At 42.4% G+C, this 16,699-nt stretch overlaps 1 protein-coding gene across 1 annotated transcript; it reads right to left on the bottom strand.

Annotated features, from left to right (window-relative positions):
- Window positions 1-2,806: 2,806 nt before the first annotated feature.
- ap3m2 (adaptor related protein complex 3 subunit mu 2) lies at window positions 2,807-15,686 on the bottom strand. The gene is made up of 9 exons (XM_046033901.1): window positions 15,541-15,686; window positions 13,726-14,003; window positions 13,460-13,631; window positions 12,395-12,532; window positions 8,941-9,026; window positions 8,555-8,688; window positions 8,183-8,390; window positions 7,853-7,997; window positions 2,807-4,441 (listed from the first exon to the last, which is right to left on the bottom strand). Exons 2-9 carry the CDS (start codon window positions 13,996-13,998, stop codon window positions 4,341-4,343), a joined length of 1,257 nt encoding a protein of 418 aa, XP_045889857.1. The 5' UTR covers window positions 13,999-14,003; window positions 15,541-15,686; the 3' UTR covers window positions 2,807-4,340.
- Between the last annotated feature and the right edge of the window lie 1,013 nt (window positions 15,687-16,699).

Below are 16,699 nucleotides of genomic sequence, written 5' to 3'. Positions count from 1 at the left end.
GGGAAAATCACAAAATGGCTTTTTTTATTGCGATAAAAAAAGATTGTTACTAAATTAGTGTTTGTGGTTGTTTTGTTTTCTGGCTGTCAGCACAAAACCAACTGCAACTTTGTATAAATAATAAAAGAGTTGTTCAGTAACAAAGTATAACTGTGAAAAACACTTGGATGTAACCAGTTATTTAAAAGAACACCCACATTTTTGTCACATTATTTACGGCATTTAGCAGAATAGCACTGTTGCTTCACTGCAAATGATTTTTGTACATGTAGGCAACCAAACTTCTTCTTAGTTTGGGTGGTGTAGCCTCATGTTTGGAGTATTTGGTGTGAGGATGAAACCAGCAGTTCCTACACCTGTCCACTTTGAAGCTTTAGCGCAGAGTTAAGGCAAAGCTACAGGTAAAGTTAGCTTAACGGCCAGTGTGCCTCAATAGAAACAGAAGAGTAAATAAAATCGGGCGCCACTTTCTATATTATTATAATAACACTGAATGCAGGACACTCAGGTGTCTTGGTTTTCCCTCCACTTCTTGGCTAACTACAAAACTGTGACTACTGCAACATCATGCATCAGATAACCAACGACAATGCTGCAGGGACATTACATTTAGATTAGCTCCACATCAACGCATTTATTTTGCTTTGCTTTTAAAGGACAGATGTGCAGTTGCATCGCAGTAACAGCAGCACGCGCTCTGCCGACTCCGCACGTGGTTCAGCTAATCAACACTTTCCGTGGCGGGACCCCGGCGGCCCCGCGGTCTGCCACTGTTGTTACTGTTACTGTATGTCCACGTGGGGACCGACGGGGGGGGGGGGATAGTAAACCAGCCCTGCGGGGAGCCCGGCCCTGTCAGCCCACTCCAATCAAAGCGATCAGATAAAAACAAGCATCCTTAGATTTACATTAAGATAATGCTCATTATCTGCAGCAGGATACACAAAACACATGAGGGCCCCCGAGTGGGGACACTGGGCTAATTACTGTAGGTGACAAAAACAGCACTTTCCCCGGCGCGAACACACATTTTCATTTACATCCACGTGACAGTCCCACTCTGTTGCAAAGCTAAATAGAAGTCTCACTATATTTGAGTAAAAGCATTAATCACGACACCTATAAATACCTTAACGCATCTTCAATCTGTCTGATATTTCAACTTTATCTAAATAACGCAGCTCTGAAACTTCTTGTTACGCGCAGTTCTGCAAGCAAACACATATTAGTGGGTTTACTAATTAGTTATTAGCCACCACTGCATCCATGCATGCACAGGGAAAGTGTTCACAATGAGGAGAGAGAGAGAGAACCTACCACCCCGCGATGAATGGCTCTTTAAATGCCTGCAGATTCATCTGAACGGCAGCCTTCAAAAGCAAAGGGAAAAATAAAGTTCAGAAGCTCTTGGACAGCAAAATAAAAGTATGTGCGAGCTAAAAATGCACACACAAAATATTGTTGTTTTTTTAACTTCAAAAAATTATACACACATGGGGAAAGGGAGGGAAAAGTTCAAGCCCGGTGACATAAGTGACTTCAAGCTGCTGTCTGGTCGACGGTAAGAACGAGAGAGAGAGAGGGAGAGAGAGAGAGAGGTTTAGGTTGTGTCTATAGGGGGGGGTTAAAGTCATCAGTAAATTATGGAGTGGAGTCCTGCCAGCTGGAGCAAGGCAGGGAGGGTGACATCATACAATGGGGACGTGGGGGTTAAAAGTGGCCCCGGTGATGTGGAGTTTCAGAGGCATTTTCTAAGGTCACAAACTCTCCTGTTGATGCTGTGATGCCATTTAAAGTGGTAGCTTTAATGTCAAAGTATAGGTTGTGATCGGAGTCATGTGATGTCATGAGTTAAAACCAGATGTTGTGACATCATAAGGGCGTAGAGGGTCAGTGCCCCCCCTCCTGGACACATTTGGCCTGTTGCTCTGTTCAGATGAAGCGCAGCAGTGGCCCCAGCTGACAGAGTTCAGCTATCTCCTTATGATCCACACACACCACCCTCAGCTGCAGAGAGGGACTTCTGCAGGACTGCGGTGGTGAAAGGGAGGGAGGTTTAGATAAAGACATGCTTCAAATCCCTCAAGACAAAAATAAATTCCACTGGCCGAACAATATCTTGTTAAATGACTGCAAATACGCAGCGCTGGAAGTTATGGTGGAAAATGTAAATCAGACGCAGGGACTCCACTCCATGCATCGTAACGCGGAGGACTGCACCGAATTACTGCATATGAAGTTTTATAACGGAACAGAAACCTTTGTGGTTTCATTCTGCCCATTATTCTGGCTGTACCCTCCAGATGGTTGCGTGTAATCAAACTTCTCAGATGGGAGTTCACAAAGTAATCTGACTGAGGTATTTGAGGTTCTGTCACATGAAAACATTTGTGCGTTTCACTGGGAAATCAGTGAATGAAAGTGACCACAATGTTAGTTAATACATTGTTATTATTTTATCAAAAGGAGATCACGTACGTGTGCGGTTTGGTTAAAGAGATTTCAGAGATACAGTAGTTTGGGGGGAAACTAGTCTGACGTTATGTCTAACAGCTACTGTTGAGTGTCTATGTCTGACCATAATCCCATGTCTGAGGGGAGGACTTTGAAAACTCCTAGGGTAACGCATCTCACCATGTCTCTGTGTACATTTACATAAGTACTAATACGTTACATATTACATTAGCATATGCCTAAAAACACTGCAACAATACACATCTGTTGAAATATTGGGAACTGAAATGAACAGCAGTGATCATCTCCAAAGGACAGTATGACACATTGAATAATCATTGTTACCACTCAGTTATAACACATCACATCTTTATTTTTACACCGTTATAACACTCCATTGGAGGCTGTTTAACAAACACACACAAAATGCAAACCGTCACCGTTCCTTCAGGAGGTAGTTGGCCATTACACCGGAACACATAACTGAATATGTTCTTTTTAATTTGAGTTTTTAAATAGATAATTATACTGTTTCTGCAGTGACAATTTGGATCACAGCGTTCAGCACCAAACTGACAGGAGCAAAAATCTTTTTCTATATGTTGAGAACAAAAAAAAGGGAGGAGGAAATTACTGTTTGGTCATAATCGGGTTAAATAACAAGCAGCTGTAGAGTTAACACGTTTAAGAATTTAATGCCAGTATGCAGAAATGGGAATCATTTTACACACGACATGACATTAGCACACAGATCCTTTGTTTTGTTTCATAAATAATAATTCAAGTTGACAACAACAGGTGAGCCATGTACCTGAAATTCTCCCAGAAACCTTTGTGGTAATAAAACAGCTTCGGTCACTCAGCATCCATCTCACATGCATCACAAAGGAAACGTTAGTACCAGCAGATGTGAAAGTGCATGACAGAGGACGGCTTCAGTGTGCTGACTCCAGCGCTGCAGAACAAATCATCACATTTTCGCAAAGAGGAGCGCAAGAACGGAACGAACAGAAAAGCAAAGAGATAAACTCTGGAAAAGGAAGCAGAAAAACTGGACAGAGGAAGAGAAATACAGGTATAGAGAAAAGAATCTGTAAATGTGGGATCCTTTAAGATGCTGCTCATTTTTACTTTTAGGTTTGTTTTTAGAATAGATGCTTATCTGTCCCACTGATTTATAGCCGTTACAGCACATCCACCCGATCACCCCCCAGTAGTCCCTTGACTCAGTTTGGTGTACTACTGTGCTGCAAGACAACACTGTTCAAAAATGCTGATTTCCTGTCACACTATACAGCTCATGCTGCCACAATGTATTATGGGGGAAGATCTACTCTGATATACTATTAGTCCGATATCCAATAGCTCGTGCCAAACAGTCACCAGCACACATCTATCCAGACAAACAGATCACTTTCAAACCGAATACCTGCAGCTGAAACCGTACAGCAGCAGACTGCAGCCTGTTTGTTAGAGATGGAAATTTATGTCTGAACGTGACGGAGCCTGGAGTGACACAAACTGGCCCGTACTTGTCACGTCTTGAGATTGGTTTTGATTGAAATGATGGGTGAAAAATGCTGTTGCCAGTACACACATTTTATTTTATATCTCAGGAGAAATCTATCTTGGGATTGCTTGGGTTTGGCCCGCGTTCAGCTTGGACGGAGATGTGGAAACTCTCCACACTCCATCAAAGCTCAGACCAGTTTTCTGGACATTACTGGACGTTTCTATGTGCAATGGTCCTTTCTTTACTGCTACAAGGAGCCTCTGATATCTGTGAGAAATCCTGAAATGCATATACACAGGGAATGTACCAACTCCCCATCCCCCCCCCCTCAGTCTCGTGGTGGTTTGGTCCTGTGGTCACAGAGCAGCAGTCTTTATGTCCGCACCTGGAACTTGCCAGCCTTCGTCATGTACTTGATGCCTTTGAAAGGTTTGTACTTCTCACCGTACATGTCCAGTCGATTCACCTTCAGCCCTGTTGAAACACAGAAATGCCAATCATTTCTCTGCACACATGGTGTGATGAGCACACACCTTGAGTTTTTGGACAAGAACAGATCTGGTTTAAATGTTTGAGGATGACTCAGAGTGATGATGTTTAAGATGCGGTGCCTTCCAGAGAGATTTGATTAGGCTACAGCAGCTACATGAAGTATCAGCACGAGGTTTCTACACCGCCTGGATCCAACATCAACAGCGCAGAGCATCTGATATTCCCAAGAAGATAAACCTGGTCAAATCTGAAAACCCCATGTGGTCGTTCAGCACGTAGCACGGTTACTTCCAGAATCCTTAAAGACTCTTTAAACCGTCTGGATGAAAAAATATTCTGTCTGAAGCACAATTAAAAGTTTATCCTAATCAAACAAAGATATTAGCTGTGCTATGTGAACAAACCATTAATAATTAGCTCATTCAAGGACATACAAGTCACTTCATGCTACACTGGGCATAAACCTCGAAGCAGATGGCCTACTCCGTAGTTACAGAACATTTAGAATAAAGAAATACAGACGAAGAACCACACCAGATTTTATTTTGCATGGACCAATAATGAGCTGGGACTGTTTCTGAACGTAACACGGGAGTTAAAAGTTGCTGTGGTGGCGGAAAACAGACTGGATGTTGTCGCAAAGTAATCTGCGTACATGTGTAGGCTACAAGTGTTGTTCAAAATGTCTTAATAAAAATACCAAAACTAAAACTCTGTCAGTAGCATCGTGTTTCTGCTTTGCATGACTGATAAGACCCAATCAGAGAACCGAGCGTGAGCGTCTGCGTTTCTAAAGTTTTAAAACAAAAAAACGGGGTCAGTGTTTTCAAACTTCTCCGTTTTAGGTCTTCGTTTTTGCCGTTTTAGGGAGGTGCAAACGTAGCAAAAGGTCTCTGTTTAAAAACAACAACGCAGTAGTATGGATGGGGCCTAAAAATCAAATCTGTAATGAAAGAAACTTGAAAGAGTCTTTGAGGATTCTGGCGATCCCTTCAGAACAGCAGCATTTGTTCTTAAATTTTAACTTTTAGGAAAGTCAGATTAGAACTGCGAGTCAAAATTAACAGGAATACTTGAAAAGGGGCTAGTATAAAACCGTAAAATAAAACAGACAATGCATCAAATGCGTGCTAGTCATATGGCTTTCCATGTTGTGAAATTAGGATTTTAGGAAGAAGTGTCAAATATCAGGGTCTGCTGACTAAGCCACGTCACTCTATTGCTGGAGATTATCATTAAAGCAAATACAATAATATATGTAAATACATTAAGATGAAAACGAGTACTCATGTGTATTAAAAGCTAACACTGCTGTAAGAAACTATTATACTTGAGAATAACTGTTAATGGGAAGTCATGTAAGGAGGAGTCTTTCTTGCATTTGGCGCCATCTAGTGGTGATTGTGTCACAGTGCTCACTGCATAGGACAGTCAGGTGGTTATCAGCTGAGCAGGCTATGTGATGAAAGCTTGTGTGTGTGTGTGTTGCAAGTACAGCAGTCTACGCAACAAAGTGAGCCATTAAAATACCAGACTAGAAACACCATTTAGCACTCCTTTAGTAAAGTAATGACCTCAGCAGAAAACCCTTGATCAAATTAAATGTAAGTAGCGCTCTAAGGCCTCTGCTTGCTGGGAAAAAAAGAATCCACATTTGAAAGTTTTCTTGTTCAAAAGCAGGATTATTCTCAGCCTAGATGAGTAATTAGTATTAGGATATTATGTTAGTATCCGAATAAATTATGACATTATTATTATTAGTATTTAATATTAGTGCATAATGTTATCATTAGGCAGACATACAGCAGTCGTATTCATCAGCATTTCAGCAGTTTTTGTATCATTAAACCAGAAACAGATCTGACTTGTGGTTCGTCTCTAAGCTAATCAAACATAAACTCATTTGCAACTGATGCAACGGCAGAAACAGCAGCAGCACCAACAGAAAAGTCTGTATTGTTGAGGCACTTTGCTGCACCTGCCTTGAGCGACTTTTCAGCACTACTTTTGCGTTTTTGTGCATGTTTTTTTTAGCAATTGTGCATTTTTGAAGCACATGACAATGACTGCACTAGTGCTTTAGGTCCGCGCTTCAACCGTTTCATTATGTTCTGATGTGGAGTTTGTGATTTGACTGACATCAATCACACTAAAAACAGCCCCGCCTCCCCGCCTGGGCCAGTAACCACACACTAAGTACGGGTCGGTCGATCAAGGCTCATAACCAATCGATTTTCAACAACGTTTTTTTGTCTCTAATTTAACACAATGTGGTTTATCGGCCCAATTGTCCAGCGAACGGTGCTCCTGATTGCCGGTCGGCCCTGTGGTGGGGGCTCAGATCACATTATTCTCCATTCAAAATATTAAAAAAATGTGACTGACTGAAACAGACTGGTTTGTTGAGTGTGAGAGTTTAGCAGTAGGGATGCACCGAATGTTCGGCAACCAAAATTAATCAGTCGAAAATAGCAAAAAAAAAAGCACTTTCGGTGTTCAGCCTGATGACCGAACTGTTACTTTGACATGTTGGCAGTGTAGAAGCATTTTAAAGTGTCTGAGAAAGGCCCAAAAATTGTCTCCTAGCACGTCCACTCCAACCGTCTGACCCACTTTGAGTGTTTCCGTCACTCGTTTATGAGAGGGTGATTAAGCTAGCCGCACCTAAATTTGGAGTGCACACGTATTCAAGCCTTTATGGTAAATCCACTGAAACGGCCCAGAGCGAGCTGCCAGGCAGGTTAGCGACTTTATCCTGTCAGTTTCTCTCTTTACAAAGACATATGTTGCAGTATGAGAGTCCTACCTGAAGAGAGGCTGTGAAGTCTTCATGTTACACGATACGAGAACCATATACAACATTATTTATCAATTTGGGGCGAATTTAGCGCGAGGAGGATACACATGTGATAACGTCAGATTTTCTAAATAAGGCGTCTGTATAGTATGGAAATAAGATTAATTGGATTATATTCACAGAAAGTATAAAACATATTACATGTGTCCATTAAAAGTAAATGGACTCATGTAATTTACTTTACCGGCCTCGGAGCCACCCACCATAGTCTCTCCACATCCTGTAGGAAACACTGAATAAATAGCACATTTTTACTAATTAATTTATGCAAGGGTAAAAAAAATGGCTAAATAAATGGACAAAAATGTGAAAGACCTTGTTCGGTATTCAGGAATGTTTTTCATTATTTTTGTTTTCGGCTTCGGCCAAGAATTTTCATTCCGGTGCATCTCTATTCAGCAGGACTGTAAACCAGGCGAAAAACTATTCCTACATGAAATTAAGGAATTCCTGAAAAGAGACAATCATGACTGTGTGTGTGTGTGTGTGTGTGTGTGTGTGTGTGTGTGCGTGTGTGTGTGTGTGTGCGCGCGTACCTGAGATGGCCATCTGTTGGATCTTGAACTGGATGTTGATGGTGGGGTTCTCGTCAGGTTTGGAGGCACCCGCCTGCAGGCTCATGGTGCCTTTCAGACTGGGAAGCTTCTGCGGGTTGATCTTACCAACATCCCACGACAACAACTAGCCAAAAACACAAAACATCAAGACGGCAACAATGAGATCTCAAAAAAGGTCACATGATCAAAGCAAATTGTGGCGTGTATGAGGATTGTTCCACGTAACAAACCTGACCCTCAGCTGTAGTTTTTCAGCCCTATGTTCATGTACACTTCACGTCTTCCTTCTATAAAACACACTTTAAGTACCTTTGTGACTGGGTCAAAGGTGTACGTTCCCTGGGAGGGGTTGAGGTTGGCGTTGAGGACGCCCCGGGGGAGCTGGCTGCTGACTAGGACAGACTCCACGGCCTTGCCCATGGTCTGTTTGGGTCCCAGGGTCAAGTCAAAACGCCCCTGGGAGCTTCCCTCCCGGAAGGTGATGTTGTGCTTGACGTACACCGGGATCGCCACCAGGCTGCAGAAGAAGCGGGTCAACAAACAACAGGCGTCACATGAGCCAGCGGTGTAGCGTATGTTTTTTTTTTAACTAATGTTATGTGACGTTGGATAAAACGCCGACGGGTGTTTCATCTTTATGTTTTGCCATAATAAAGTTAACGGAGTGAAGAAAGCACTGACTTCTGAGAGCTGACGTGGTAGGAGAGCAACCGGAAGTTTCCATCAGGGGGGATGAAGGAGAGGATTCGCTCAGCTTCCCAGCGCTTGAACCGAACACACGGGTGGAAGCTGACGTCATCCAGCAGCCGAGGATTCTGGGAGAGAGAGGGACCGGGATGGTTTGTATTTCCGGCCGTTTAAACAATGTTTACCTCGTGGGCTAATTCAAAGCCTTTCCGAAGACACGTCTGCGAGTTCTCACCCCAGAGATTCATTTGATACTCTTTAGATTTGACTTGCAATCATGTATTTATTCACCAAAATGTTCTGTGTGGATCCACTGAACACATAAAAAAAGACGCTGGTCCTGTTATTGACATTACACAAGAAGAAAAGAGGAATCTCACCATGAATGAGAGAGTGAGGTCGGGCATGCCCGTCAGTTTCACACAGGCATCAATAACTCCCTGAATTTCTGCTGTGATAGTGGAGCCTGAGGAGGGGGGGGGGGTCAGGAGATGATGGGAGACATTGGCAGAAAGCAAAAAAACATAAATGAACAACAAAACAGTTTTGAAAGCAGACGCTAGTAACTGTGGAGTGTTTGTGAACCCGGGCTGCTGCGGTAAGGACTCAATCCTTGTGGTACGCGCTTTACATTTGCAAGTCAAGAAAGTTGCTGTTTTGTAGTAAAATTGTACAAGTTTCTCTCAGTGACTGCAGCCAACGCCAAAGAGCTTCCAGGTGAAGATGATGTGATCAAAAGGACCAGGAGTCGTTGGATTAAACTCACCAGTGGCCTCTACTATGCAGGGAGTTAACTCGGCAAACTCAGGGTTGACAGGTCGGTGTTAACTTAATTAGAGTTGGCGCACGCTCCGTATTTTCCCCAGAAGAATGCGCGTTGATTGTGTCAGGATATGATGAATGTAAAGACAAGTTAACGGCTAAATCTAATATCGTGGCGGCTGACAAAGCCAGGGAGGCTTGTTGGCATCGCATTGAGTAAATTTGTAATTATCTTCACAGTGTTCGTATCTTAGGCTAATTCTCTATTATGTATTTTATGGGCTCTTCTTTTATGTGTAATATGATAAATAAATAAAGGTACGACTGCACATAAGTTCCATTGTAATAGAAAAAAAAAAAAGGAGCCGGCGGAGAGGGGTAATAATCTGAGACAGAATTTAATTTCCAAGATTAATCTACAAGTAAAAATCTTGAATATTCTCTGATATTACAGTCATACGTTTGTGAGAGACGCTTCACTTTGCAAGGCTGCAACATCACACACACGTCTGCATGCAGTGGAAAGTTATATTAGACTTTGCAATCAGATTTAGCAGTGAGGAAATAATCATGAGTATTTAGCCCACAACACTATATTATCATGCACCTTGGAGACTTTGCTGCGGCGTATTCAGAAGAAAACACCAGAGAGATTTTGGATTTATTTTTCTTTCACACTTTCATCTAAGATATTTTTTCTCGGTTTATTAACCCTCATAAAATAATCAATCTAAATATGTGAAAATATTTATCAATGAAGATCTGTCTTGTTAATTAGGCAAATTAAGCTGTTTGAACGTAATGCTGTTGTGTTAAAAACAACTTCATTTCAGCTGCAGCCCCAGTGAAACAAGTCAGGATTAAACCTTAAAATATTTTATCAAGCGGTGTGTATTAACATCCTGCTTCTCATCATCAACACCGAGTACAGATGTGGAGTGTGTGGTCCACGTAGACAGGGTCACCTCGAGTTCACCACGAACATATAACCTGCTCCCGGCTGTTTAGAGATGCAGCGTTAATTTCCATGGCAACAGACCTCGTGTAACACCGATCCACCTTTTCGTAGTTCGAGTTAATCGGGAACTTACACCCGACGTCACAGAGTTACCCGGATAAGCCAGTTACCTCACTACGTAGTACAGGCCACTGGTGAAATCCATTTGTGCGTGGAACATAGCTAAGTTACCTAGCTAGCAGCAAGCAAGCAATGAATGTTAGCTTAGCATTACAGCGCTAACATGTTGGTGACGTACAGTTCAGGCCAAAAGTTTGGACACCCCTTCTCATTCAATGCGTTTCCTTTATTTTCATGACTATTTACATTGTAGATTCTCACTGAAGGCGTCAAAACTATGAATGAACACAAAAAAGTGTGAAATAACTGAAAACATGTCTTATATTCTAGTTTCTTCAAAGTAGCCAGCCTTTTGCTCTGATTACCGCTTTGCACACTCTTGGCATCCTCTTGATGAGCTTCAAGAGGTAGTCTCCTGAAATGGTTTTCCAACAGTCTTGAAGGAGTTCCCAGAGATGCTCACCCCAAACCAACTCGATTGGGTTCAGGTCCGGTGACTGTGGAGGCCAGGTCATCTGGCGCAGCCCTCCATCACTCTCCTTCTTGGTCAAACAGCCCTTACACAGCCTGGAGGTGTGTTTGGGGTCATTGTCCTGTTGAAAACTAAATGATGGTCCAACTAAACGCAAACCGGATGGGATGGCATGTCGCTGCAGGACGCTGTGGTAGCCGTGCTGGTTCAGTATGCCTTCAATTTTGAATAAATCCTCAACAGTGTCACCAGCAAAGCACCCCCACACCATCGCACCTCCTCCTCCTCCTCCTCCATGCTTCACGGTGGGAACCAGGCATCTAGAATCCATCCGTTCACCAAGACACGGCGGCTGGAACCAAAGATCTCAAATTTGGACTCGTCAGACCAAAGCACAGATTTCCACTGGTTGCTTCTCCTTAGCAGCGGTTTCCCAGCAGCTACTTAACCATGAAGGCCTGATTCGCGCAGTCTCCTCTTAACAGTTGTTCTAGAGACGCGTCTGCTGCTAGAACTCTGTGCGGCGTTCAGCTGGTCTCTAATCTGAGCTGCTGTTAACCTGCGATTTCTGAAGCTGGTGACTCGGATGAACTTATCCTCAGCAGCAGAGGTGACTCTTGGTCTTCCTTTCCTCGGTCCTCATGTGAGCGCTCGATGGTTTTTGCGACTGCACTTGGGGACACATTCAAAGTTTTCGCAATTTTCCGGACTGACTGACCTTCATTTGTTAAAGTAATGATGGCCACTCGTTTCCCTTTACTTAGCTGATTGTTTCTTGCCATAATATGATTTCTAACAGTTGTCCGATAGGGCTGTCGGCTGTGTATCAACCTGACTTCTGCACGACACAACTGATGGTCCCAACCCCGTTAATAAGGGGGAAAAAATCCACTAATTAACCCTGACAAGGCACACCTGTGAAGTGAAAACCATTTCAGGTGACACCAAGGGTTTGCAGCGCTATCTAAAAAGCAAAGGGTGGCTACTTTGAAGAAACTAGAATATAAAGACATGTTTTCAGTTATTTCACACTTTTTTGTAAAGTACATAATTCCACATGTGTTCATTCACAGTTTTGACGCCTTCAGTGAGAATCTATAATGTAAATAGTCTTGAAAATAAAGAAAACGCATTGAATGAGAAGCTGTGTCCAAACTTTTAGCCTGTACTGTAGTTCACACTAAACTAAATGTTACTTCACTTTACTTAATAAATTTGACGAACATCAAGTGTGTAATTCAGGGCTCAATTCAAACAGGATCAAAACATTAGTTGACTCTTATATTTTATAAAATAAGGTCCCATGGGGCAGTAGGAAGGGACTTTGGCTCTCTATAAGGCTGTCAACATCAACTTTGACAGTGCTTGCATTTTACCAGGTGAGCTACCTGATAACTGATGTTTTATCCTGTTCAGTATTTTTTTTTTCTCACCAATTTCTTGACAAAGTCCAACAGCAATCAGTAACCTTAAGAGAAATGTAGTCACAACTAACAGAGTGGCTGAATAAAGTGCAATTTACCCGACTTATCGATGATAGCATCGATCTCCTCCACCACGTCAAAATAGGCTTCATTGTTGGTGTACTTGACTCCGGTCCGTCTCCATGGCACCACTGACAGCTGGCCTGTAGGGAGCTGCTCGCCGACGTTGGTGCTGCCTGGAACACAGACGTTAACCAAATGTAGAACAACAACATTTACACGACACACAGACACGCGACTGCCGCAGTGGTTCCTGCCATAACTCAGACGATTATCTTGTTATGATTCAATGCAGTGTTGTTTTTGGTGCATTCGAGACTTTATACACATTATACGTATTATCTGAAACGGGATCTTGGCTTGCCGTCTATGAACAAAACATTCGTGTTAAAGCTCTTGGTTTGAATGGATGTGTTGTCTAATTACAAGTGCACACACAGCACATGACGTCAACAGCAATCCCTGAAAACCCAGTTCTTTTTTTGCATATAAAAAGCTAACAGGAGTTTGAAGCTAAGCACAACACCTTAACATGCCACTGTGTAAACACCTGTACAACTTGATGTAATAACTGTTCAACATAGAGTGACGTAAGTGTAAATGGGACTAATTTGTCCAGCAACCATAGACCGTATAAAAGAAGTGGACTTTGCCGGCTGTTGGATTGTGGACTACCGTTTTAAAGCCTCGTGTTTGGCATTTTGGCTCTCGCCAGCTTGGTTTTGTGGAACCAGACGTGATCGGACGTGACCATATTTGGACGAGAGGGTGGCACTAGCTAGCTTGGTTAGCAGGGTGGATCCATAATTCATGTTAACTGTCATTTTAACTGGGATGCTGATTTTGACTAGTGGAAATCAGGCTTAAAATAAAATTTAATGATCGACAGGTTGCCATGTTAGTGACTTATCAACCACAAGGTATTCACGCCCTAAAGCCTTCACCTGCTTTCTGGTCCATATTTAAAAAGTAACTAGAATAATTTCCCCATTGGCTTCACTTTTCAGACCCGGCGGTTCCCGCTTTCCTAAACTAAAAATGACGTGTCCAAACCATTTTTAATGTTACAGTGCCACTGTGGTTAACATGTAAACTGACTGCACCTGTGATGGTGTTGACCATTGTGCGGAGGATGGTGGGAGGCTTAATGAGCTCTTTGAGGATGTTGGACTCTGTGGCCAGAGGAAAGCCGTTGTCCAGCATCTCCTCCAGTAGTTCATAGACCACTACGACATTGTCCTTAATAGCAGCCTCTGTACACACTCCAAAATAGTCCTGAGAACAAAGAACACGTGCAGGGTATTAAACTCAGATATGAGTCACTCAAACCAAAATAAGCATGCATTGAATAATTCAAGGGAGCAAGAACCTGGAACGTGTCGACGACTCTGTGCAGGAACTCAATGACAAACAGCGGCGGCACCTCGCTCTGGATGACTGCGACAAAGTAGATGCGGTGCCTGAGCACGCTGATAAGGTAGTGATGCGGCGTGGGGATCACCGGCGGGACGTTCTCCGGCTCAGTCGCTCGCTCCTGGGCCTCAAAGAAGTAGTCACACACGGAGCGGCTGACCACGCTCTTCCAGTGCTTCTCCAGGAAAATGTCCCCCGAGGCGTTTACTAGGAACAGGCTGTGGATCATTTTGGCTGGAGGCGAATGATAAGAGAAAACAAGAGCACCCGTTCAATTATTCAACGGTGATCTTTTAGAGCATTTCACATACACTTTTTAAAACCTCTAACTGAGCTCAGTCTGTACTTTAACATGTGTTAGGACAGAAAATAAAGTAAATGCATACAGAACAGTAATTCCATGCACATCCGCACGTACACGTGACACATTTCTTTGCTGGATAAAAGGGAGTTTTACGCTCTGGTCAAACAACGTCCCTACTTAAACAGCAGAGAATGGGTCTCTGTGCTCAACGCGTGTATGTTTATCATCATGTGCACGCAATGAAACAAGCCATTAACCGATCCATTGGCTGATATCTGGCAATTTCAGATGATCTGCGTTGATTGTGAGTTTTTTCGTCTTTTTCGAAAAATTAACACATTTCTCCCATACTAAATGACAGCAGATCTAATCTAACACCAATGCTGGCTAAACGTTAAATATATCTGTTGTTATATTATATAGACTAATGCGGCTGAATGACGTCACTTCTGACTAACTGTACCCCCTTCTCCCATGTTCTGAAATCTACAACAAGGGTGTTCAGACAAACCTTGGAAGAGGTGCCCCCTTACTTTATTTAGTTTCTCTAACATATAGCCCAATATTGCTGTTGGAAATAACTTCAGACAACACCAAACACATAAAAGGTCTGTCCTAAGGCATTTAATAATATATAATATAATAATATCTCTATTCTATATGACCTCCTTTTGGTAATGCAATATTTTTCCCACTTCCCCAGGAACTGTTTGGCCCGCCTCCCACTTTGAGAACCCCTGATCCTGCAGCATAACCCACAGTATGTTTTCTCTTTCATTCATTAGTAAAACCTCCATCTGAGAGAACACAATACTGGCTAAGATAACATGTAGATTAATTTGCAATCTGCAGGGAATAATGAAATGACTTTTCTTAATATAGGAAAAACCCGTATCGATCGCCCACTAACTGAAACTGTGTGTTAAAGATATATATAAATATAATTCACATGTCAATAAAAACTGACGGGGTGTGCAAACTTTTCCACAGCAACACGCGAATGAATGGCTTATGTGAACAAACCTAAATGTCTATTTTATTTTTCAGGAGGACTCTGGCGCATCGCTCTCTCCACACAGAGAGGCCAGCAGGTATCAGGTGATGCTTTACCTTTACGTTAGTTAGCGTCAACATTACGGCGGCTGAGTAACGTGACACCGGAATAATCATTAAATATGCGGCAGAGGTATCCAGTTAAACGCGGGCATTACTCTGCAAGAACATGCTGCACGTGATTATTAACGCATTTAAGCAGGTAAGTAGATCGCGATGTGGCACGCGAGCAGCTGGAGGCCTCCGTCTCTCCACAGGAGATGCTCCAGCAGACCCTCCTCCTGCCTCACGGTCTCATGACAGAGGAAAAGCCGCGTCACCTGGTGCACGGGACGCAAATACATCTTTACAAAACGACTGCCTGTAAAATCACAATCTGCCGCTCGAAGCCTTCTGAAATTGCACCTGACTTACCGAAGACAGGGTTTTACGTGTTCGTCTCGCCTTTCGCCCTCCTTTTCTTCCTCGCTGAGAGATTAAACAGCAGCAGCAGCAGCAGCCGTCGTCGCTTCCCGTCAGGCGCAGCAGCTCCGGGAGTGAGAAGGGATAGAAAAGCGCAGCGCGCCAATCAGAATGCGAGAAACCTGGAATATCCCGCCTACTTAATACAGCGATAGGTTAATAATGCGGAAGCTGGAGACTCGTGACTTGGCTGCGATTGGACCACGGGGGGAGAGCGACAGTAAACACCAGCACAGCTGCCCGCTGATTGGCCGTAAGACGTAGCTGGTCTGACATTTTGTTTCCAGTATCAGATTTCATCTTGTGGATTTTCTCTCCATTCAAACCAATAGATGCCCTGCAACATGGTTCAGATGAGCCTGCAGAGGTGGAACAAGTACTCACATCTTAGTAGAAATACCACAGTGTAGAAATACTATAAATGTCCTGCATTCAAAATGTTACTTAAAGTAGAAATAAATACTCTGTTACAAGTAAATGTCCCGTATTCAAAGTGTTATGCCTAAATAAGTAAAAGTAATATTATCACAGTGTAGAAATACTATAAATGTCCTGCATTCAAAATGTTACTTAAAGTAGAAATAAATACTCTGTTACAAGTAAATGTCCCGTATTCAAAGTGTTATGCCTAAATAAGCAAAAGTAATATTATCACAGTGTAGAAGTACTATTAATGTCCTGTATTCAAAATGTTACTTAAAGTAGAAATAAATACTCTGTTACAAGTAAATGTCCCGTATTCAAAGTGTTACTTTAGTAGAAGTAGAAATACCACAGTGTAGAAATACTATAAATGTCCTGTATTCAAAGTGTTATGCCTAAATAAGCAAAAGTAATATTATCACAGTGTAGAAGTACTATAAATGTCCCGTATTCAAAATGTTACTTAAAGTAGAAATAAATACTCTGTTACAAGTAAATGTCCCGTATTCAAAGTGTTACTTTAGTAGAAGTAGAAATACCACAGTGTAGAAATACTATAAATGTCCTGTATTCAAAGTGTTACTTAAAGTAGATATAAATACTCTGTTACAAGTAAATGTCCCGTATTCAATGTTACTTAAGTAAAAGTACCACAGTGAAGAAATACTCTGTTAAAAGTAGGCAAAAT

Source organism: Micropterus dolomieu, linkage group LG21, assembly GCF_021292245.1.
Source record: "Micropterus dolomieu isolate WLL.071019.BEF.003 ecotype Adirondacks linkage group LG21, ASM2129224v1, whole genome shotgun sequence".
Classification (NCBI taxonomy): Eukaryota; Metazoa; Chordata; class Actinopteri; order Centrarchiformes; family Centrarchidae; genus Micropterus; species Micropterus dolomieu.
The sequence above is the reverse complement of the archived record's forward strand: the minus strand, read 5'-3'. Positions and strand labels throughout refer to the sequence as shown.